This window comes from Pseudophryne corroboree, chromosome 8 (assembly GCF_028390025.1).
Source record: "Pseudophryne corroboree isolate aPseCor3 chromosome 8, aPseCor3.hap2, whole genome shotgun sequence".
Lineage (NCBI taxonomy): Eukaryota > Metazoa > Chordata > Amphibia > Anura > Myobatrachidae > Pseudophryne > Pseudophryne corroboree.
The window spans coordinates 237,016,908-237,042,574 of NC_086451.1; the positions used below are offsets into that span (position 1 = coordinate 237,016,908).

The 25,667-nt window shown below is 47.4% G+C and overlaps 1 protein-coding gene across 3 annotated transcripts in view; it reads right to left on the reverse strand.

Annotated features, from left to right (window-relative positions):
• TEX11 (testis expressed 11) overlaps positions 1 to 25,667 on the reverse strand; it is a 1,490,225-nt gene that overhangs the window by 1,020,645 nt on the left and 443,913 nt on the right. For all 3 annotated transcript variants that reach the window (XM_063937124.1, XM_063937125.1, XM_063937123.1), the window contains exon 9: positions 23,476 to 23,561. In XM_063937124.1, the coding sequence (XP_063793194.1) occupies positions 23,476 to 23,561 (86 nt within the window). The remainder of the gene's footprint in view (positions 1 to 23,475; positions 23,562 to 25,667) is intronic.

The window sequence follows — 25,667 nt, forward strand, 5'->3', positions numbered from 1 at the left end:
GGTGAAATATATAGATTCTCCCCTAGGACTTAAAAAACAGAACACAAACGGATAATGTAGGACCATATAAACCCCCCCCTTCCCAAATACTGTATATCAGCATATACAGACAGAAAATTATATAACAGGCCTAAGCGATTAAGCAAAGCAGCAGAAGAGGAGAAAAGAAACAATAAAATACTTTCCTATCCTACAGCCTTACAGTAAATATGCATATAATTATAGCAAACATATCAAAAGTCTTGCATCCAGAGCCATAGGGAACAATCAAGGATCTGCAAGAGCACGCCTTGCCGGAAACCATCTATCCAGCCACATTGAGGCCTCACGGGGAGTTGCAAAGAATTTAGTCTCACCATCAGCCACCACCAGCAGTCTCGAAGGAAAGAGCATAGCGTATGGCAAATCAAGCTCACGGAGCCTTCTTTTAACAGGCAGAAATTGAGCCCTATCTTTCTGTACATCCACCGCAAAGTCTGGAAAGACCGATATTGGCGACCCATTCCACTTGAGAGGGCCTTTCGTGCAAGCAAGTTTCAGAACAGTGTCCCGGTCACGGAAGTGGTGGAATTTGGCGATGAAGGTACGGTTGCGGGACCCCTGGAGGCAATGGGCGCATCGGTACCCTGTGGGCTCGTTCTATCGTAAGGTAGGGCAAAAACTCTGACCCAAACGCATCTCTGAGCCATTTTTTGAGAAACTCTTCAGGAGATGAGCCCTCCTCCTTTTCAGGTAAGCCGATGAAGCGAATATTGTTGCGTGGTAATCGTCCCTCCATATCCGTCAGCTTTTAGCACATATCAGTCATCGGAGATTCCAAAGCAACAGTACGCCGCCCCAACGGAGCGACAGAATCTTCGACATTGGAGATACGAATCTCGGCCTCTTCCACCCTCTATCTCACCCGCTGAAGGTCCTGATGAATAATGGAGAGGTCAGACTGCACCTGCCCAATTTGATCAGCCAAGCGAGCCTCAATAGCAGTCACGGCATCCAATACTCTTTGTAAGGCAGCATCCGGCGGTTCAGAGGAAGCAGAACTATATGCAGGAGATGAGGGCGAGGCTACTGATCGCACAGCCTCCCCCCTCTGCTGTTGAGGGCCAGGAATATGAACAAACTTCTCCATTGCACCCGCCGCCGCACTGTGTTGGTGGCCTCTCACCATTTTGGATAACACAATGCCGCAACACTCGACCAGTAATATGTATCAAAGCAAATGCAGGTAAAGAGGGGGGGTGCACGCACCAGCACAGTAGGAAAGTTCCAAAAGGTGCAGTGAATATATATATATCCATGTGTTTATAATGGCACTCACTGTCCTGTTCTCAACCACCGGGGTGCCCTCCTTCCATACTATAGCAAATGCTGGCTCTCTGGGATGGATTGCTGCTCCTCTCCTCTATGCATCAAGAACCAGGCGGCACTCCACGGATTTTGGTAAATAAGAAGTGTATTCAAAATAAATCAAGCAATGACAAGCATAGTGGACAAAATCCGTGGAGTGCCGCCTGGTTCTTGATGCATAGAGGAGAGGTGCAGCAATCCATCCCAGAGAGCCAGCATTTGCTATATTATATATATATATATATATATATATATATATATGTAAGGACCAGAGCTTCTGGCTGTATTGCTGAGTATCGATACAGCGGACCGTAACAAATCTGCATGGGGCAGGGAACTAGGCATTATCCCACATGAACAGTTGCCGTCCCTTTAAGAAGGCACGAAGAGTCAATCCCCACTGTGGTAATTCCGTGAATAGGGACCCCAATTCCTGTAGCAATATGGGCAGCAGCAGGTAATCCAATATACAAGGATAAGAGGAGGGGGGGAGGGTGCACACACTTCAGGGATCAACCGGCAAAGGCTCCCACTAACCTTACCCCCTGCAGCAGCAGCTCAGCCCTCCGGCCACCTCAGGCTCTCACAGGAGAATTGCGGGTATTATAGACAGCGGCAGGGGTCCAGGAAGCGGGTCGCGGGCTGGCAGAGGCAGACACACCGGGACAAGCAGAGTGGCCACCCAAAAGATGCTCCAGGCACCCACGCAGCTAAACGGAGCAGTGGTCTCACTCACCCGATCGCAAATGTCTCGGCTGGCTGCAGCGGGTGGCGGTGAGCGGCGGGTAGGTCCGAACTTCCGGGGGAACTGAGACCGCGAGCCCGCAGCGTCACACGCGGGCCCAGCGCATAATGGAGCCCACACTCAAGCGGCTCAGAATGCAGCAGTGGCCAGTGCAAAACAACTCCAGGGGGGGGACCAGAAGTTCATACAGCCGTGGTCCGCAAGGTAGTCCCAGGGGGGAAAAGCAGGATATATTAGCAGGATATTGTGGCTGGAGAGCTGCACAGCGTGTGTGCTACTCCATGCCCGTCCTGGCCACGCCCCCGAGGATTTCTTTTTTACATTAAAATAGGATTCCACCTCGTCCTCTGACACCTTATCAGGAATGTGCAGGACATCTCTAACAGCTTCTATCAGGGCCTGTATTCCCTGTGATAAAGCTGCATCCGCCCCTCCCGAGTCCACCTCATCCTCCTCTGGGTCTGATACATCATAATCATCAATATCAGCCTGCATGATTTGGGCCAGAGTACGCTTCTGTGGACAAATGGCAGGGGTCTGAGACGCTGGAATGACCACTGAATCTCTATTCATCAGGTCATCTACAGATTGCCTTAAGTATTGTGTCTCCTTTTCATTTTGGGATAATTTATGAGAAATATTTGAAATCATCCCTTTCAATGAATCTAACAATTCTGGTTCAGATCCACTAGCCTGAGAATGTGTAATATCCTGAGTAAACTGCAGTGATCCCCCAGATTGAGAAAAACACTCTGCTGTGCATGATACACACTCTTTGACATAGTAAATGTGAAAGAACACACACACACACACACACACACACACACACACACACACACACACACACACACACACACACACACACACCAGAATAGGTTAAAACAGTTAACCCACACAGAGCCCTTCTAGGGAGACACAGAGAATAATGGAGCCAGCCACACAGCGCCCCTATAGCTAAAGTACAAATTTAGCTGGGTCGCAAACTAAGTACCCTTATTAGGGTTTAGTACCCCAAATATTGTGTCCCCCCCTTTGTTATGACCCCCTGGCATTGTTGAGGTGCTCTGGAGTCCTTGTAGAGGAGCTGCATTTCCCTGCCAGTCTACCTGTGTATAGCTGCAGATGGCTGCTGGATCCGCTCATAGTGAAGCCCCGCCCCCTTAATGGCACGCAGTATTCCTGTTTTTTTATACTGGCTGAGGTAATTTCTGTCCTACAGTGGGTTAAAACCCCTGTAGAAGCGCTGCCAGTGTGGGTATGGATGTTGTGGCTTCAGCTCGCCCCTCACAGCGGAACACACACCCTGTATGCCTCTGAAGGCTGGAGCCGCAGCCTGCTTGTCAGCGCTGCACCCCTACCCTTGTGCCACCATTACAGCCGGCGACCCACTAACCCGGACGCCGGCCCCCTACTCACCACTCTTCAGTCTTCTGGCTCTGTTAGGGGTGGCAGCGTGCTGCGGGTCTGTATGCTTGCCATGGTGGGGCTTGTGAATAGGACCACCAGGAGCTCAGTGTCCAGTCAGCAGGGAATGGGACCATTAACCCTAGGGAGGTTGGACCATCACCCCCCTAAGTCCCACGAAGCAGGCAGTCTGGTGCCAGCCAGACCTGCCTGAAAACAATAAAAAGAAAATAAATGCAGAAAACTCTTCAGGAGCTTCTCAAGCGTGACCGGCTCCTCCGGGCACATTTTCTATTCTGAGTCTGGTAGGAGGGGCATAGAGGGAGGAGGCAGCCCACACTATTAATTTCTTAAAGTGCCCATGGCTCCTAGTGGACCTGTCTATACCCCATGGTACTAATGTGGAACCCAGTATTCTCAAGGACGTAAGAGAAGAAATCATATCACTGAAAATAGGATTTTGATAACCTACCGGTAAATCCTTTTCTCGTAGTCCGTAAAGGATGCTGGGGTCCATTTTAGTACCATGGGGTATAGACGGTTCCGCAGGAGCCTTCGGCACTTTAAGACTTTTTAATTAGTGTGAACTGGCTCCTCCCTCTATGCCCCTCCTCCAGACCTCAGTATAGGAACTGTGCCTGAGGAGACGGACAACTTCGAAAGAAGAATTTACATTAACTAGGGTGAGATTCACACCAGCCCACACTCTACAGACATGCCGCCTAAAATGGCCATAACATAACCCATGCTAACGAGCATGCACAACGTAACAGCCAACAGCTGTAAGAAAACATAACACATGAGAACTGTGTAAAACAATATAAATATGAGTTTCGCAGGAAAAAATGAGCACTGGGTGGGCGCCCAGCATCCTCTACGGACTACGAAAAAAGGATTTAGCGGTAGGTTATCAAAATCCTATTTTCTCTTACGTCCTTAAGGATGCTGGGGTCCATTTTAGTACCATGTGGATGTACCAAAGCTCCCAGTACGGGCAGGAAAGTGCTAATGTTCCTGCAACACTGACTGACCAAATTGAAGGTCGTCAGCCGCCATGGTGTCAAATTGTAAAACTTAGCAAACGTGTTTGCACCTGACCAAGTAGCTGCTCGGCAGATCTGCAACGCCGAAACACCCCGGGCAGCCGCCCAGAAAGAACCCACTTTCCTTGTCGAGTGGGCCTTTACCGAAGTCGGTATCAGTAATCCTGCCTTGGAATGAGCATGCTGAATCGTACCTCTGATCAAGCGAGCAATAGTCTGCTTAGAAACAGGACACCCAATCTTGTTGGGGTCACAAAGGACAAACAAGGCCTCTGTTTTCCTTAACCGAGCCGTTCTTGTCACATAAGTCCTCAGGGCCCTGACGACATCCAAGGACTTTGAAACGGCTGAGGTGTCAGAAGCCACTGGCACCACCACAGGTTGGTTGATATGGAAAGAAGACACAACCTTTGGAAGAAAATGCTGATGCGTCCGCAGTTCAGCTCTATCTTCGTGAAAAATCAAATAAGGACTCTTGTGAGACAGAGCCCCTAATTCAGACACACATCTGCCTGATGTCAAGGCCAACAGCATGACCACTTTCCGAGTGAGAAACTTCAACTCCACCTCTTGCAGAGGTTCAAACCAGTCCGATTTAAGGAACTGCAACACCACTTTAAGATCCCATGGCGCCGCAGGAGGCACAAAAGGAGGTTGGATGCACAGAACACCCTTCACGAACGTCTGAACCTCAGGAAGGGAAGCCAAATGTTTCTGGAAGAAAATGGACAAAGCCAAAATTTGGACCTTGATAAACCCTAATCTCAAGCCAGCATCCACACCCGCCTGTAGAAATAGGAGAAGCCGTCCTAATTTAAACACCACCACAGGAGACTTCCTGGATTCACACCAAGAGACATATTTTCTCCAAATACGATGGTAATGCTTGAACGTTACCCCTTTCCTGGCCAAGATAAGTGTGGGAATGACTGCATTGGGAATACCCTTACGGGCTAGGATCTGGCGTTCAACAGCCATGCCGTCAAATGTATCCACGGTAAGTCTTGATAAACTAACGGCCCCTGCTGAAGCAGGTCCTCACGAAGAGGAAGAGGCCAAGGGTCTTCCAGGAGTAACTCCTGAAGATCCGGATACCAAGCCCTCCTTGGCCAGTCTGGAACAATGAGAATTGTCCGAACCCTCATTCTCCTGACGATCTTTAGAACTCTTGGAATTAGAGAAAGTGGATGGAACAGATACACTGACTGGAATACCCACTGGGTCACCAAGGCATCCACTGCTATTGCCTGTGGGTCGCTCGACCTGGAACAGTATGTCGGAAGCTTCTTGTTGAGACGAGATGCCATCATGTCTACTTGAGGAACACCCCAATGACTTGTTACCTCCGCAAAAACTTCTTGGTGGAGGCCCCATTCCCCTGGATGGAGGTCGGGTCTGCTGAGGAAGTCTGCTTCCCAGTTGTCCACTCCCGGAATGAAGATTGCTGATAGAGCTCTTGCATGTCTTTCTGCCCAGAGGAGTATTTTTGTCACCTCTGCCATTGCCGCTCTGCTTTTTGTTCCTCCCTGACGGTTTATGTGAGCTACTGCTGTCACATTGTCCAACTGGATTTGTATTGGTAGATACTGAATAAGATGCGTTGCTTGCTCAAGGCAGTTGTAAACGGCTCTCAACTCTAGAATGTTTATGTGAAGAAGCGTTTCTTGACTTGACCATCTTCCTTGGAAGCTTTCCCCTTGTGTGACTGCTCCAAAACCTCGGAGACTTGCATCCGTGGTCACCAGGACCCAGTTTTGAATCCCGAACCTGCGTCCTTCCAATAGGTGAGATGTTTGCAGCCACCACAGGAGTGAAATCCTGGCCTTCGTTGACAGTATAATCTTCTGATGCATGTGTAGATGCGATCCGGACCACTTGTCCAGTAGGTCCCACTGGAACACCCTTGCATGGAATCGGCCAAATTGTAGAGCCTTGTAGGCCGCTACCATCTTTCCCAGCAGGCGGATGCATTGATGAACTGACACGCATGCTGGCTTCTCCAAAGGAAGGAAAACTCTCTGCACCTCGGTGTCTAGTATCATTCCCAGAAATGATAATCTCTTTGTTTGTTCCAACTGTGATTTTGAAAAGTTTAAGATCCACCCGTGCTGTTGAAGCACCGACAGGGACAGAGCAGTGTCCTGCACTAACTTCTCTTTTGACACTCGCCTTTATGAGATCGTCCAGGTACAGAATAATGTTGACTCCTTTCTTTCGAAGGAGTACCATCATCTCCGCCATTACCTTGGTGAACACCCTCGGAGCCGTGGAGAGTTCCGAAAGGTAATGTTTGGAACTGGTAGTGGCAGTCCTGCACCGCAAACCTCAGGTATGCCTGATGTGGAGGGTAGATGGGAACATGTCGGTAAGCATCCTTGATGTCCACCGACACCAGAAATTCCTTTCCTTCCAAGCTGGAGATCACTACTCTGAGAGACTCCATCTTGAACTTGAACCATTTTAACAACAGATTTAGAGACTTCAGGTTCAGAATCGGTTTGACCGAGCCATCCAGCTTCGGTACCGCAAATAGGCTTGAATAAAAACCTTTTCCCTGTTGTGACTCGGGAACCAAGGAAATTACCTTGTCTTGACACAATTTGTGTATTGCGCTTAACACGTTTGACCTGTCTTGGCCAGAAACTGGTAAGGCTGATTTGAAAAAAGGCATGGGGAAAGATCCTGAAATTCCAACCTGTAACCATGGGATACTATTTGTAATACCCAAGGATCTAGATCCGAACGAATCCAGATTTGGATGAAGAATAGTAAGCGTGCCCCCACCCGGTCGGACTCCCGCATGGGAGCCCCAGCGTCATGCTGAGGGTTTTGCAGCAGCAGTTGCTGGCTTCTGTTCTTGCGAACTAGCCGGCGTTGTTTGCTTTCTACCTCTACCGCTTCCTGCAAAGAAGGGGCTGCCTTTTGCCTTTTTGTACTTGTTGGGCCGAAAGGACTGCATGGTATGAGAATGATACCCCTTCTTAGGGGGAGCAGATGCGGAAGGCAAAAATGCAGACTTGCCCGATGTAGTCGTGGAAATCATGGCATCCAGCTTGTCACCAAAAAGAGCCTCCCCGTTATAAGGGAGTGCCTCAATATTTCTCTTTGATTCCGCATCCGCATTCCAGTGGCGAATCCATAAAGCCCTGCAGCCTGAAATCGCCATAGCCATGGCTCTGGAACTCAGCAAACCAACATCCTTCATAGCTTCAACAAAATACCCTGCCGCATCTTTGATGTGGCTGAGGATTAGGAGCACTTCATTCCTATCCACAGTGTCAATATTAACCATTAAATTGTCTGCCCATTTTTCTACCGCGTTACCCACCCACGCACCGGCAATGGTGGGCCTGAGCAGCGTACCGTTAGCGGTATATATGGATTTTAAAGTTGTCTCTAACTTACGGTCAGCAGGATCTTTTAAAGAAGCTGACCCTGGGGCAGGCAAAATTATTTTCTTAGACAGCCTAGAAACTGAGGTGTCTACCTCTGGGGGCGTCTCCCACTTGTGCCTGTCCTCCTCAGGGAATGGTATCCCTGTATCCTTCTGGGAATAGTGAATTTCTTTTCAGGGTTAGATCAGGCGTCTTCAAAGAAATTATTCAGATCTTTTGACGGAGGAAAAGTTATCTCCCATTTTTTATTTAATCTAAAATAATCTTTTTCCACAGGTGTAGGGGTAGTATCCGTAAACTCTAACACCTCTTTGATAGCAACAATCATACACTGTATGCTCTTGGCCAATTTGTGGTCTACCCCTCTCAAGTCCCCAGTGTCGGCATCCGTGTCGGAGTCCGTGTCAGTGTCCCCCTTCATTATTTGGGCAAGGGACCTCTTGTGGGAACTGGAGGGGACGCGAGTAGATGAACTGGATGCATGCCTCCAATAAACTGTCTGTTTCTCAGAGTCTGAGAATTTTTGTGCTAACATAGAAATATTACTTTGCAACTTTTTCACCCACTCCGGCTCTCTTTGGGAAGGAATAGCCATCACATTACCTTCTTGTGCATCTAAAATGGGCTCCTCAGGTGAAGACTCCCCCTCGACTTCTGACATGCTACACGCGTGTACACACACGCACACACAGACCCCTTTCACACAGGAGCTATCGATCGGGGACAGACCCACAGAGAAGTCTGTTAGAGAAACACAAGGGATTTGCCAGTTTACACCCAGCGCCCTTATATAATGTGCAGCACACACTATAAACGCTTATCACCAATTGATACAACTATAATATATATATCTATATATAATATCTTTAAATGCTCCTTCCCTTGTATAACCGCTGGTACATGCAGTAGCCGTGGCAGAGAAGAGCAGCGTGGATCCTCACAGCGGCGTCTACAGGAAGAAATGGCGCGCTGGTGAGTGAACTGGATGCATGAGGAGAAGCTCCGCACCCTAGCAATGGCACGTTTCCCTCAGAACAGGGGAATCTTTATACTGGCCCCCGGGGGTCCTCACAGGTGGGGAATACACTTATTTAGCCAGGAGAGAAAAGGTTTCATGCCGCTCAGAGCGCGCCCCCCCCTGCGCGCTCTGCACCCGCTGAGAGACATGGCGCGCAGCGTCCCCGCTGCGCTGTTACCTTACAAGCTGCAGCGATGACAGGAGGACCTTCTCTGCCGGACTCCGGTAAAATACTCACCTGTCTTCTTTCTTCTGGCTCTGTTAGGGGGTGGCGGCAGTGCTGCGGGAGTGAACGCGAGCCATGTTTGAGCTGTGTTCAGTACCCTCAGGAGCTAATGGTGTCCTGTCAGCAAAAGTAGAACCATTAACTAATTGAGAAGTTGGTTCTATCTTCCCCCCCTAAGTCCCACGAAGCAGGGAAGCTGTTGCCAGAAGCTTCTCTGTAAAACAAAAAACCTAACAAAGTCTTTACTAGCAAAGCTCTGTAGAGCCCCACTAGAGTGCGTCCAGTCTCCTGGGCACATTTTCTAAACTGAGGTCTGGAGGAGGGGCATAGAGGGAGGAGCCAGTTCACACTAGTTAAAATAAGAATTTACTTACCGATAATTCTATTTCTCGTAGTCCGTAGTGGATGCTGGGAACTCCGTAAGGACCATGGGGAATAGCGGCTCCGCAGGAGACTGGGCACAAAAGTAAAAGCTTTAGGACTACCTGGTGTACACTGGCTCCTCCCCCCATGACCCTCCTCCAAGCCTCAGTTAGGATACTGTGCCCGGACGAGCGTACACAATAAGGAAGGATTTTGAATCCCGGGTAAGACTCATACCAGCCACACCGTACAACCTGTGATCTGAACTCAGTTAACAGCATGATAACAGAGGAGCCTCTGAAAAGATGGCTCCCAACAATAATAACCCGATTTTTGTAACAATAACTATGTACAAGTATTGCAGACAATCCGCACTTGGGATGGGCGCCCAGCATCCACTACGGACTACGAGAAATAGAATTATCGGTAAGTAAATTCTTATTTTCTCTGACGTCCTAGTGGATGCTGGGAACTCCGTAAGGACCATGGGGATTATACCAAAGCTCCCAAACGGGCGGGAGAGTGCGGATGACTCTGCAGCACCGAATGAGAGAACTCAAGGTCCTCCTCAGCCAGGGTATCAAATTTGTAGAATTTAGCAAACGTGTTTGCCCCTGACCAAGTAGCTGCTCGGCAAAGTTGTAAAGCCGAGACCCCTCGGGCAGCCGCCCAAGATGAGCCCACCTTCCTTGTGGAATGGGCTTTTACAGATTTTGGCTGTGGCAGGCCTGCCACAGAATGTGCAAGCTGAATTGTACTACAAATCCAACGAGCAATAGTCTGCTTAGAAGCAGGAGCACCCAGCTTGTTGGGTGCATACAGGATAAACAGCGAGTCAGATTTTCTGACTCCAGCCGTCCTGGAAACATATATTTTCAGGGCCCTGACTACGTCCAGCAACTTGGAGTCCTCCAAGTCCCTAGTAGCCGCAGGTACCACAATAGGCTGGTTCAAGTGAAACGCTGAAACCACCTTAGGGAGAAATTGAGGACGAGTCCTCAATTCTGCCCTGTCCGTATGAAAAATTAGGTAAGGGCTTTTATAGGATAAAGCCGCCAATTCTGAGACACGCCTGGCTGAAGCCAGGGCTAACAGCATTACCACTTTCCATGTGAGATATTTTAAGTCCACAGTGGTGAGTGGTTCAAACCAATGTGATTTTAGGAACCCCAAAACTACATTGAGATCCCAAGGTGCCACTGGAGGCACAAAAGGAGGCTGTATATGCAGTACCCCCTTGACAAACGTCTGAACTTCAGGAACTGAAGCCAGTTCTTTCTGGAAGAAAATCGACAGGGCCGAAATTTGAACCTTAATGGACCCTAATTTTAGGCCCATAGACAGTCCTGTTTGCAGGAAATGCAGGAAAACCCAGTTGAAATTCCTCTGTAGGGGCCTTCCTGGCCTCGCACCACACAACATATTTACGCCAAATACGGTGATAATGCTGTACGGTTACATCCTTCCTGGCTTTGATCAGGGAAGGGATGACTTCATCCGGAATGCCTTTTTCCTTCAGGATCCGGCGTTCAACCACCTTTCTTAGAGGTAGAGGCCACGGGTCCTCTGTGAGCATCTCTTGAAGTTCCGGGTACCAAGTCCTTCTTGGCCAATCCGGAGCCACGAGTATAGTCCTTACTCCTCTCCTTCTTATGATTCTCAGTACCTTGGGTATGAGAGGCAGAGGAGGGAACACATACACTGACTGGTACACCCACGGTGTTACCAGAGCGTCCACAGCTATTGCCTGAGGGTCCCTTGACCTGGCGCAATACCTGTCTAGTTTTTTGTTGAGGCGGGACGCCATCATGTCCACCTTTGGTTTTTCCCAACGGTTCACAATCATGTGGAAGACTTCTGGGTGAAGTCCCCACTCTCCCGGGTGGAGGTCGTGTCTGCTGAGGAAGTCTGCTTCCCAGTTGTCCACTCCCGGAATGAACACTGCTGACAGTGCTATCACATGATTTTCCGCCCAGCGAAGAATCCTTGCAACTTCTGCCATTGCCCTCCTGCTTCTTGTGCCGCCCTGTCTGTTTACGTGGGCGACTGCCGTGATGTTGTCTGACTGGATCAGCACCGGCTGACCTTGAAGCAGAGGTCTTGCTAGGCTTAGAGCATTGTAGATGGCCCTTAGCTCCAGGATATTTATGTGAAGTGATGTCTCCAGGCTTGACCACAAGCCCTGGAAATTTCTTCCCTGTGTGACTGCTCCCCAGCCTCTCAGGCTGGCATCCGTGGTCATCAGGACCCAGTCCTGAATGCCGAATCTGCGGCCCTCTAGAAGATTAGCACTCTGCAACCACCACAGGAGAGACACCCTTGTCCTTGGTGACAAGATTATCCGCTGATGCATCTGAAGATGCGACCCGGACCATTTGTCTAGCGGATCCCACTGGAAGGTTCTTGCGTGGAATCTGCCGAATGGGATTGCTTCGTAAGAAGCCACCATCTTTCCCAGGACCCTTGTGCATTGATGCACTGAGACTTGGCCTGGTTTTAGGAGATTTCTGACTAGTTCGGATAACTCCCTGGCTTTCTCCTCCGGGAGAAACACCTTTTTCTGGACTGTGTCCAGGATCATCCCTAGGAATAGAAGTCGTGTCGTCGGGATCAGCTGCGATTTTGGAATATTGAGAATCCAACCGTGCTGGCGCAGCACTATCTGAGATAGTGCTACTCCGACTTCCAACTGTTCCCTGGATCTTGCCCTTATCAGGAGATCGTCCAAGTAAGGGATAACTAAAACTCCCTTCCTTCGAAGGAGTATCATCATTTCGGCCATTACCTTGGTAAAGACCCGGGGTGCCGTGGACAATCCAAACGGCAGCGTCTGAAACTGATAATGACAGTTCTGTACCACAAACCTGAGGTACCCTTGGTGAGAAGGGTAAATTGGGACATGTAGGTAAGCATCTTTGATGTCCAGAGACACCATATAGTCCCCTTCTTCCAGGTTTGCAATCACTGCTCTGAGTGACTCCATCTTGAATTTGAACCTTTGTATGTAAGTGTTCAAGGATTTTAGGTTTAAAATTGGTCTCACCGAGCCGTCCGGCTTTGGTACCACAAATAGTGTGGAATAGTACCCCTTTCCCTGTTGCAGGAGGGGTACCTTGATTATCACCTGCTGGGAATACAGCTTGTGAATGGCTTCCAATACTGCCTCCCTGTCTGAGGGAGACGTCGGTAAAGCAGACTTTAGGAAACGGCGAGGGGGAGACGTCTCGAATTCCAATTTGTACCCCTGAGATACCACCTGAAGGATCCAGGGGTCCACTTGCGAGTGGGCCCACTGCGCACTGAACTTCTTGAGACGGGCCCCCACCGTGCCTGAGTCCGCTTGTAAAGCCCCACCGTCATGCTGAGGACTTTGCGGAGGCGGGAGAGGGCTTTTGTTCCTGGGAACTGGCTGTTTGCTGCAGCCTTTTTCCTCTCCCTCTGCCACGGGGCAGAAATGAGGCGCCTTTTGCCCGCTTGCCCTTATGGGGCCGAAAGGACTGCGCCTGATAATACGGCGTCTTCTTAGGTTGAGAAGCTACCTGGGGTAAAAATGTGGATTTTCCAGCAGTTGCCGTGGCTACCAGGTCTGATAGACCTACCCCAAATAACTCCTCCCCCTTATAAGGCAATACTTCCATGTGCCTTTTAGAATCCGCATCACCTGACCACTGCCGCGTCCATAAACCTCTTCTTGCAGAAATGGACAGCGCGCTAACTCTTGATGCCAGACGGCAAATATCCCTCTGTGCATCACGCATATATAGAAATGCATCCTTCAAATGCTCTATAGTCAGTAATATACTGTCCCTATCTAGGGTATCAATATTTTCAGTCAGGGAATCCCACCACGCCAGGCCCGCACTGCACATCCAGGCTGAGGCGATTGCTGGTCGCAGTATAACACCCGTGTGAGAGTATATACATTTTAGGATATTCTCCAGCTTTCTATCGGCAGGTTCCTTTAGGGCGGCCGTATCAGGAGAGGGTAGTGCAACCTGTTTAGACAAGCGTGTGAGCGCTTTATCCACCCTAGGGGGTGTTTCCCAACGTGCCCTATCCTCTGGCGGGAAAGGGTACGATGCCAATAACCTTTTAGGAATTATCAGTTTTTTATCGGGGGAAACCCACGCCTCATCACACACTTCATTTAATTCCTCGGATACAGGAAAAACTACAGGCAGTTTTTTCTCACCAAACATAATACCCTTTTTAGTGGTACTTGTATTATCAGAGATATGCAATACATTTTTCATTGCTTCAATCATGTAACGTGTGGCCCTAGTGGAAGTCACGTGTGTCTCCTCATCATAGACACTGGAGTCAGTATCCGTGTCTGTGTCTGCCATTTGAGGTAACGGGCGTTTTAAAGCCCCTGATGGCGTTTGAGACCCCTGGACAGGCACAAGCTGAGTAGCCGGCTGTCTCATGTTGTCAACAGTCTGTCGTAAAGAGCTGACACTGTCACGCAATTCCTTCCATAAGCTCATCCACTCAGGTGTCGACTCCCTAGGGGGTGACAACTGTATAATAGGCAATTGCTCCCCCTCCATCTCATTTTCCTCCTCAAACATGTCGACACAATCGTACCGACACACCGCACACACACAGGGAATGCTCTGATAGAGGACAGGACCCCACTAGCCCTTTGGGGAGACAGAGGGAGAGTATGCCAGCACACACCAGAGCGCTATATATATACAGGAATACCACTATAAAATGTGCTTTTCCCTTTATAGCTGCTGTTAGTATTAAAACTGCGCCAAATTAGTGCCCCCCTGTCTTTTTTACCCTTTTCTGTAGTGCAGGACTGCAGGGGAGAGTCAGGGAGACGTCCTTCCAGCGGAGCTGTGATGGAAAATGGCGCCCGTGTGCTGAGGAGATAGGCTCCGCCCCCTTCTCGGCGGCCTTTTCTCCCGCTTTTATGGTGAGTTCTGGCAGGGGTTAAAATACATCCATATAGCCCTGGGGGTTATATGTGGTGTATTTATGCCAGCCAAGGTGTTTTACATTGCTGCTCAGGGCGCCACCCCCTAGCGCCCTGCACCCTCAGTGACCGGAGTGTGAAGTGTGCCTGAGTAACAATGGCGCACAGCTGCAGTGCTGTGCGCTACCTTGTTGAAGACTGATGTCTTCTGCCGCCGATTTTTCCGGACCTCTTCTTGCTTCTGGCTCTGTAAGGGGGCCGGCGGCGCGGCTCTGGGACCGAGCTCCGAGGCTGGGCCTGTGTTCGGTCCCTCTGGAGCTAATGGTGTCCAGTAGCCTAAGAAGCCCAATCCACTCTGCACGCAGGTGAGTTCGCTTCTTCTCCCCTTAGTCCCTCGATGCAGTGAGCCTGTTGCCAGCAGGTCTCACTGAAAATAAAAACCTAAAACTAAACTTTCACTAAGAAGCTCAGGAGAGCCCCTAGTGTGCACCCTTCTCGGCCGGGCACAAAAATCTAACTGAGGCTTGGAGGAGGGTCATGGGGGGAGGAGCCAGTGCACACCAGGTAGTCCTAAAGCTTTTACTTTTGTGCCCAGTCTCCTGCGGAGCCGCTATTCCCCATGGTCCTTACGGAGTTCCCAGCATCCACTAGGACGTCAGAGAAAAAGTCTTAAAGTGACGAAGGCTCCTGCGGAATCGTCTATACCCCATGGTACTAAAATGGACCCCAGCATCCTCTAGGACGTAAGAGAAATTAAAGAAACTGAGAAATGTTGGTTAGTAAAATCAAGTTCTAGTTTATAATTTATCTAGTATAATTACCACAAAATGCACTAAAACATACTGTAACTACAAATACTAGCTCTAGATACAATTAAACATCCCATCCTCTGCTTGCATGAACGAAATAAAACAAATAGATTATACCATCACCAAAAAACAATTAATAAAAGTACAAAAGCATGGTATAATGTCAAAATGAATTAAAACTATTTTATTGTTAGTACTTGAGCTTGAAATGTCAGAAAGACCCATTTAATGGACCCTAACAAATGTGGCTCAAGCATTTGTTAACTGTTTGGCTTATGTTTCAGTCAGTGTATGTTTTTTATAGTACAATGATAGAGATGGGAGCTATACAGGAAGCAGGGCTGTTTCTACCAGCGTGCGAGCTGGGTGCCTGCTGCAACCTCTGCTGGCTGCTGTTACCTTCTCCCCCTCCTCTCAACCATAGTACTCCGCTTGCTGGGTGGACATCACGACATTACTTAGGGAGCAAGCTGTTGAAGAGGGTGACACCTCAGAGTGGGCGGCAGACGAAGAAGGAGAAGGCAGGCAGCTGCTGCAGCAGCACAATGAGTGACTCTGCATTTAGTCAACTCACAGACTGGGCATTACACATAATTTAATTATAGTAATTTCTCTCAGTTATTACAGTTCATTAAAGTTTACTTACAAATCCATCCAATATAAGGCCCAGAGCAAGCTCCCCGGGTCAAAGTTCTGGCCAACGTACACCAACGGGAGTTCCCAGAGCCGGCCTTAGCTATAGGCAGGCTAGGCATTTGCCTAGGGCATTCAAGCATGTCTAGGGGCATCCAAGCATGTCCCTGCAGTATCTCATGCTGAGAGGGACAGTCCGCAAACTATCTGTTACTTTCCAAATGTATTCAATCAGTACTTGTATACACTGCTGTTTACATTTGTCAAAAAAAATGCACACTGTGCCTTAAAGTTCCTCCGACATGCTTGAATGCCCCTGACTTGTGAGACCTCAGACAGACAGCAGAAGCCCAGTAAATGCAATTCCTGGACCTGTGACATTTTTACTGACTATATAAGGTTATTACTGGATGGCTTCTTATGATAACACATGTGTATTTTGGAAGACTGCTTCACAGAAACCTGACATCACCTATACTGCTTGTGCACATGGGGGAGGGGTACCCTGCCATCCTGTGTGTGTCCCTTATCCCTGTGCAAACCCCAGATGTCTGCAGGGACATAACATGGGCAGTGTTCTCCTCACACTTTATTTCCTAGTCAGTCCATACCGTAAAATTCCCCTGCCATCTAGCATTGTAACGTGGTCAGTAAGTTGCGTTGTGCTATTTCTATATGAAACATCAGTGCAGCGTGACTTTCGGACACATCAGACTGGAGGGCAAAGCATATCGCTCCCACCGTATAAAATAAAGGGCACACAGTTGCCGGGAGTAACAGACACCAGCAAACACACTGAATAGTGAAGAGAATGGACAGTTGCTACATGTTTGATACTGATCTTTTTGTATAACCAGCAAGTGTGGCAGTATCTGTGGCAGTATATGTGTATTATGGGCATTATTAATGTGGGGCATATGTGAAAGGTGCATTACTGTGTGGCATTATGTGTATTATGGGCATTACTAATGTGGGGCATGTGTGTAAGGTTCCTTTACTGTGTGGAATTATATGTATTATGGTCATTACTGTGTGGCATTGTGCAGAGTTGAACTGGCCCACAGGGTAACCCCCCCGGTGGGCCCCACTACCTGAGCGTTGCAGGTACAGATGCAGAACTAGCGGCTGAGCTAGGGGGCACCAGACAAAATTTTGCCTAGGGCATCAAATTGGCTAGGGCCGGCTCTGGGAGTTCCAACTAGGACCCTAACCCCCTAGTATGTCTTCTAAGATCCAATGTTACCACTCTGTGAAGTTTTCTTTTAAACCCATCCAGTGGAAGGTCCAAAACAAACGCCTGTCATTCAGACAAATTGGTTAAATCACGGATTTTACCAATTTGCATGAATGACAGTTTTTGAACATTTTCCAGTGTTTGGGTGCAAATGGTCAATTGGCATTTGCTCTCATCCATTATCAGATTTTCATTCCAACCAGCCAGATCTGGCAGATAATCTGCCAGATAATTGTATAGTGTATGCCCAGTTTAAGGGATTGGATTTCCCCCTCACCTATTAAACCCTGGGTCGATATTGAAAGCTACACGTTACCCTTCCCCTTAATGGATCTTCTGTGGACTGATCCCCATAGCAGGCCCCCTCAACCTATTAGATTGAAGAGTCTATCAGATTCTTTAGCTGCCTGGGACAAACTGATTAAACTCTTTGGCGAGTTTTCACCTCCATCCTCTAATTTAACCATATTAACAGTCTCAAAATTAATTTCTGACTCGTCGCAATGTACTGTAGTAGTTGGTCAGAACAAGGTATTTTGTTGGTGCAGGATCTATATGATAACCAACAACTCAAATTATTCCTCCAACTTCATGATCAATATTCCCTTCCCTCACACAAATTCTATAAACATCTCCAAGTTAGACACTAGATATCTTCTAGATTTGTGTTTTCACAGCCCTTCTCCTCTTATATAGGCTCCAAATTTTCTTTGCTGAACCATAAGAATTTTTCCTATGTGGTACAGAACTCTTCTGTCCTCTTTGGAAGACAAGAAGTTAGCAATTCAAACTAAATGTGAGGCAGATCTCCAAATTTCTCTTAAGGTGTGTACACACGGTGCGATAGGCACTTAACTTTCCTTACGATTTTGATTATATAGTCAAAATCGTAAGGAAAGTTACTGCATATTGCACCGTGTGAACACAGCTTGCGATGCCGATGCGCGGTCCCACGGGATCGGCATCGCAAGCAAAAATAGACTGTGCAGGCAGCCCAACATTGACTATATCGGCGGGGCCGGCCTCCGACCCCGTTGAATAGTTAATGCCGTGCTGGAGACACATTGTGCCGTGTGTACACGGCTTTACTGATGAGGATTGGGTCAGCTGTTTACAAACATTTTTAAGATGTTCAAATGTATAAAGCACTCAGAAATGCAGTTTAAACTCATACATGGATTGTACCATACCCCAGCTATACTGCATAAAATCTGGCCAGAAACCTCCATTCTGCTGGAGGAACTGTGGGATGGAGGGCACTCTGATCCACATTTTTTGGTGCATGTAATGTGATTCAGCCATTATGGATTTTTTCATTTTGAATCAGCAGGTCACCTTGGATTCCCTTCCTTACCTCCCTGAAATTGCACTTTTACACCACTTTGCATTGTCAGTCCAACGACATAACAAATAAGTTATTGGTGTTATGAGTCGCCGCTGCGGCTGATTCCTATTTGTATTCTGGCTGTCTCCTAGCAACTAAAATGCTGGATGCTATGTGCAGCAGCACACCTGTATGGAATGCCTCATTACCTGACTCCCGCCTAATGACTCATGTGATTGGTCTCTCTCACTTTCATTAGGGTTTCTGGCCAGTTCCTGTAGCCGATGATATTCCATAGTTCCTGCACCTAGGGGGTAATTCCAAGTTGATCGCAGCAGGATTTTTGATAGCAATTGGGCAAAACCATGGCCCTCATTCCGAGTTGATCGGTCGCAAGGCGAATTTAGCAGAGTTACACACGCTAAGCCGCCGCCTACTGGGAGTGTATCTTAGCATCTTAAAATTGCGACCGATGTATTCGCAATATTGCGATCACAAACTACTTAGCAGTTTTAGAGTAGCTCCACACTTACTCTGCCTGTGCGATCAGTTCAGTGCTTGTCGTTCCTGGTTTGACGTCACAAACACACCCAGCGTTCGCCCAACCACTCCCCCGTTTCTCCGGCCACTCCTGCGTTTTTTCAGGAAACGGTAGCGTTTTCATCCACACGCCCATAAAACGCCGTGTTTCCGCCCAGTAACACCCATTTCCTGTCAATCACATTACGATCGCCGGAGCGATGAAAAAGCCGTGAGTAAAAATACTATCTTCATTGTTAAATTACTTGGCGCAGTCGCAGTGCGAATATTGCGCATGCGTACTAAGCGGATTTTCATTGCGATGCGATGAAAAATACAGAGCGAACGACTCGGAATGAGGGCCCATGTGCACTGCAGGGGAGGCAGATATAACATGTGCAGAGAGAGTTAGATTTGGGTGTGGTGTGTTCAGTCTGCAATCTAATTTGCAGTGTAAAAATAAAGCAGCCAGTATTTACCCTGCACAGAAATAAAATAACCCACCCAAATCTAACTCTTTCTGCACATGTTATATCTGCCTCCCCTGCAGTGCACATGGTTTTGCCCAATTGCTATCAAAAATCCTGCTGCGATCAACTTGGAATTACCCCCTAGTGAATTCATCACGTCGTTGTATCCTGTACAGTTGCCAGTCTGCCTGTCTATTCCGGTACCTTCGCCTCTGTCCTAGTCCTGCATCCTGATACCCTGCCTCAGTCCTCAGTGTGAAGTTCCTCCCAGTCTGGCTCTCATGCCCTGCTGGATTCTACCCTGCACTTGTGTCCTGTGTTTATCCCAGCTCTGGCCTAGCCTTGCCAAGACCCACCAGTTTACCTTCTCTGTCACTTCCAGTCTGTTTCCTGTTCCAGCAAGTTCCTGTGGATTCTCCATGCCGGTTCAAGTCATACCTAGTCCTGGTTCCATGCACCTATTGCAGTAAACTTGCTGTGCCTTTAACATCAAGTCTGCAGCTACCTGTTTCTAATACACATGGTCCAGTTCTCAAGTCACAGCTCACCAACTCTGTTGTATTATGTTATTTAAAGCTGCAGCCTAATCACAATTCATACAGCAAAACCCTGCAGCTGTTTGCCATTCTGTCAGCTGTCAGCCTGAGTTCAGTTCACACCCTGCTCCTGATTGCTTCCACAGTTAACCATTGCCTTACTGTAATTCCACTACATACTCAGCTCCAGACTGTTTTACCGTTAACACCTGCCTTGCTGAGTATCCAGTAATCATCCAGTCCTGCTGTTTTCAGTCACATCAGCTTAGTCTGCATTACCTTGTCAAAGTCTGTTTGTTGTTAGCCCCAGTCTTGCCGAGTCATCCTGCTGCTACTCTCCATGTATTTACCTTGTGGTCTCCAGCCTATTGTGTGAGCCCCTACTAGAGGTTTAAGACCAGGCAGCATCTAAAGTACTGGTGAACGCACACAGCTCTATGGGAACAGGTGCGGCTGTTATTGCAGAAGACCCTCTCTCCAGCTCTAGGGGTCTCACACTAATAGTGCTGGTGTTCCCTAACAATTGGTCACTTCCTCATTGCTATGATAGCAGCTCTGGCCCAATACTGGAAGAGATCTGACACCTCATCCCCTATAAAATATGATATCTATGGTCCAGCGTAGTCACAAAATGGAAACTCTAGGTTTCAAATATTCTATTTCTACCAAGTGCCCCATAGTTAGATGATTCTCATGTTGTGAATATTATACTACACATTTTGTTCACACAGCTGCTTATCTTTATTTTGAGCTAAAAAAAAATTGGGAAGGTGACTTCTGTCTTAAAATCACAAAATCCTCTGTAGATTTTCTGGCATTTTAGCCTTTAACATCTGGCAGTTTGTAATTCAAATAAAAATCTCCAAAAATGACATTTCCCACAGCAATTTTTCAGATATCTTCAGATTTAACTGTGATATTATTTTATTATTATTATTATTATTATTATTATCCTTTATTTATATGGCGCCACAAGGGTTCCGCAGTGCCCAATTACAGAGTACATAAACAAATAATCAAACAGGAAAACAGCAACTTACAGTTGATGACAGTATAGGACAAGTACAGGGTAAATAAACATAGTTACATCAGCAGATGACACTGGAATAAGTATCAGGTGGCAGAAGACTGCTGGATTTGGTGCAGTTGAAGATTATTAAAGTAAGAAAGGATAAACACATGAGGGAAGAGGGCCCTGCTCGTGAGAGCTTACATTCTAAAGGGGAGGGGTAGACAGACAGGGGTGACGAAGATGGGGTACATAGAGAGCATGGAACAGAGGTTTAAGATGAGATTTGGCTGGGTTTGGTGAAGAAGTGTGTCTTGAGAGCTTGTTTGAAGTTTTGTAGAGAGGTGGAAAGTCTGAGAGGGAGAGGTAGGGAATTCCAGAGAAGTGGTGCAGCACGTGAAAAACCTTGGAGGTAGGAGTAGGAGCAGAGCCGGCCCTAGCCAATTTGATGCCCTAGGCAAAATTTTGTCTGGTGCCCCCTAGCTCAGCCGCTAGTTCTGCATCTGTACCTGCAACGCTCAGGTAGTGGGGCCCACCGGGGGGGTTACCCTGTGGGCCAGTTCAACTCTGCACAATGCCACACAGTAATGACCATAATACATATAATTCCACACAGTAAAGGAACCTTACACACATGCCCCACATTAGTAATGCCCATAATACACATAATGCCACACAGTAATGCACCTTTCACATATGCCCCACATTAATAATGCCCATAATACACATATACTGCCACAGATACTGCCACACTTGCTGGTTATACAAAAAGATCAGTATCAAACATGTAGCAACTGTCCATTCTCTTCACTATTCAGTGTGTTTGCTGGTGTCTGTTACTCCCGGCAACTGTGTGCCCTTTATTTTATACGGTGGGAGCGATATGCTTTGCCCTCCAGTCTGATGTGTCCGAAAGTCACGCTGCACTGATGTTTCATATAGAAATAGCACAACGCAACTTACTGACCACGTTACAATGCTAGATGGCAGGGGAATTTTACGGTATGGACTGACTAGGAAATAAAGTGTGAGGAGAACACTGCCCATGTTATGTCCCTGCAGACATCTGGGGTTTGCACAGGGATAAGGGACACACACAGGATGGCAGGGTACCCCTCCCCCATGTGCACAAGCAGTATAGGTGATGTCAGGTTTCTGTGAAGCAGTCTTCCAAAATACACATGTGTTATCATAAGAAGCCATCCAGTAATAACCTTATATAGTCAGTAAAAATGTCACAGGTCCAGGAATTGCATTTACTGGGCTTCTGCTGTCTGTCTGAGGTCTCACAAGTCAGGGGCATTCAAGCATGTCGGAGGAACTTTAAGGCACAGTGTGCATTTTTTTTGACAAATGTAAACAGCAGTGTATACAAGTACTGATTGAATACATTTGGAAAGTAACAGATAGTTTGCGGACTGTCCCTCTCAGCATGAGATACTGCAGGGACATGCTTGGATGCCCCTAGACATGCTTGAATGCCCTAGGCAAATGCCTAGCCTGCCTATAGCTAAGGCCGGCTCTGAGTAGGAGGAAGTAATCCGTAGGCAGGAGAGTCGGTGTGCATTAGCAGAGCGAAGAGGACGGGTGGGAGTGTAAAGGGAGATAAGGTCAGAGATGTAGATGGGAGAGGAGTGGGTGAGGGCTTTGTAAGCGAGTGTGAGAAGCTTGAAATGGATTCTGAAAGGGAAGGGGAGCCAGTGAAGGCCTAGTAAGAGAGGAGAGGTGGACGCAGTGCGTTTGGTGAGGAAGATGAGCCGGGCAGCAGCATTGAGGATAGATTGGAGTGGAGAGAGGTATTTGTCAGGAATGCCAGTCAGGAGGAGATTACAGTAGTCCAGTCTGGAGATGACCAGTGAGTGGATAAGAGTCTTAGTAGCATCCTGGGTCAGAAAGGGTCTGATCCTAGAAATATTTTTTAGATGAAAACGGCAGGTTTGTGAGAGGTGCTGAATGTGTGGTTTGAATGAGAGGGAGGAGTCAAGTATAACTCCAAGACAGCACACTTGGGGGCTAGAGGAGATAGTAGTGCCATCAATAGATAATGATAATTTTGCAGTATGGCCAGATGAAATAGAAATCACTTTTTATAGATACAAAAACTATACTTAAGTATTTTGATTGCCCTTTAAGAAGAGAGAATGCACACAGCAGAATGTACAGTAGTAGTCTGTGAACCTAAAAGAAAGCATTGTAGTTACTGCTGAAAGAACCTCACTTTCTCTCAAGATAAGAAAAGTGGTCTGACGAGTTTTACATTCCATGCCTGTAAAAGTTTGATAGAACATAATTTAATAGCTTGGGCCATGTTTTATAGATAAAATCTAAATGAGAATTTCCATTGCTGTGGAGAACTTCAACAGTCTATTATGAAATAAACTTAGTTTGTCAAAATGCCCTAGCAAAGCAGCGAACCTGCAATAGGTCATCTATGGCAGTGGAAAATTGCAGCAGACAAATATTGGTGTAATCGTACCTCAGCCAGAAGGAACTCTGATCATATATTTTGTCTTCATAAGTCTCTACTCCAAAATTATAGCACAGTATGGATAGGTATACTGCCTGAAAACAAAAATACTTCAGTAATCAGTAAACTATATAATTAGCCACTATACAATTGATTACTATAACTCAGATCTAGACTGTATGGATGTAAAACAAGTATTGCATTGTTTCCAGTATAATAGCACATAGTTGACTCTAGTTACTGGAATGTGATACAATGCATTATACTGTGTATAAGAAGCTGATTCAACAAAATGAGCTCCTATTCCAGATTCTTCCAAACCAATCTTAAAGGGGACATGTCTTTAATTTATCAAAAATCATGTGTCTGTGTATGTGTATGTATATATATATATATATATATATATACTGTGACAAGAACACTGGGATAGTGTTTGAGGGCAGGTATGTTTGTCCCAGGTTCTTGTCTTACATGTTTTAAAAAGTGTTAACTTCTAGGAAAAATGCTTTTGGTTTTGTCAGAACCTTTTCAGTTTGCTGTAAAAGCTGGGTATAGGCTCTAAGAGAGAGATAAGGAGAGTTCTAGACATTGGGCCCAGTTCGGGTCTTTGGCCTCACAGAGGGCTAATCAGGGTTTCAGCTGTGTAAGTGTGTTATAGGGCTGCTAGCCTGATTAGTAGGAGCAGACTGCCTGGGAAGGCTGCAGGATCTGTGTGTGAGAGACACGCTTTCTGATGCAAGTAAGCTATACAGTATGTACTAAAGAACTCTGTGTTTTGTTTAGTGACAGTTAGGAATATCTTATGTTTAGTTAGTGCCGGACAGGCAAGGTATTTTTATTTTGGGGTTTGTTTTATTTTCTGTTTCAATAAAACTGGCCGGGGTCAGTTGTGCCAGAAACTGGACTTGTGTTGTTCCTCAGCTGCTGCGTGCTGCCATATTCCCCAGGAAAAGGTGCCTTGCACCCCTACAGTGTTACAACTTGGTGGAGAATGCGAGCACACCGTTCTGCGCATAAGTGAAAGCAGCAGCTTTGTGAGGCCTGCAGAAAACGGTGGTTTATGCAGATACAGCCCAGTGTGAAGTTACTGAGACTCACCCCTGAGGGTTTGATATATGTCCTGGGTGAAAGCAGCTACAAAGCCGCCTGAAAAATCTGTCGACATGGAGGAAAATAGGAGACAACAGCAGGTGGCAATGGAGGAAAATTGGAGACTACAGCAGGAGGCCAACAGACAGCAGCAGGTGGCAATGGAGGAAAATATAAGACAGCAGCAGGTGGCAATGGAGGAAAATAAGAGACAACAGCAGGCAGTTGTTGATGAACTTTACAGGCAACAGCGTCAGGATAGAGAGGCCTTAGCAGAAGTGGTGCAGAGACTTGCAGCTCGGGTTGGAGATGTGGCCGTCAGTGCTCCAACCAGCTCTAGTTCTATACGGGCCAGTCACTTCCTGCAGAAAATGACAGAGGCTGATGATGTGGAGACCTATCTGACCACGTTTGAAAGGACTGCCGAGCGTGAGAACTGGCCGAAAGCACAGTGGGCCAGTCTGCTGGCACCTTTCCTGTCAGGTGAGCCCCAAAAAGCTTACTTTGATTTAAGCCCTGCTGAGGCTCGGGACTATGATAAACTAAAGACTGAGATCCTGACCCGCCTGGGAGTCACGCTGTTAGTACGTGTCACGATCCGGGTATCTGGACGCCATTACTTACCCTTCAGATGCCTCCTAAGGCGGGCTCAGCGTTCCAGGACCGGATTCCGCTGTTCCTAAGTTTCACATGCAGAGTGGTCTTTTCATCAGCCGCGGCCTTCGCTGTGCCCGCGTGGTTAAATGTGCATCTATCAGCCTGGCGTCTCCTGTCTCCGGTGGCCGGCGCCGCCATTACTGTTTCCCAGACCACATGGATTACAAACCAAACTTCCCTCCAAGTGTCTGCATGGGCGCAGCCATCTTGGATTCTGTCATCTGATCATTTCCACCAATCTGCTGTCTGTGTTGTTGATTTGCATAATTGCCTAGCCAACCCCTTCCTTGCTGCAGGTATAAGTAAGCTGTACCTGAGCAAGGAAGACGTCAGTGCTTTGGTTGTCAAACCTAGTTCCTGTTTGTCTCTCTTCTATGATTGTCTTCCAGGTTCCAGCTCCTGTCTCAAGACTTCCACCATAGAGACCCGCACCAGCATTCCACCTGCGGTGTAGC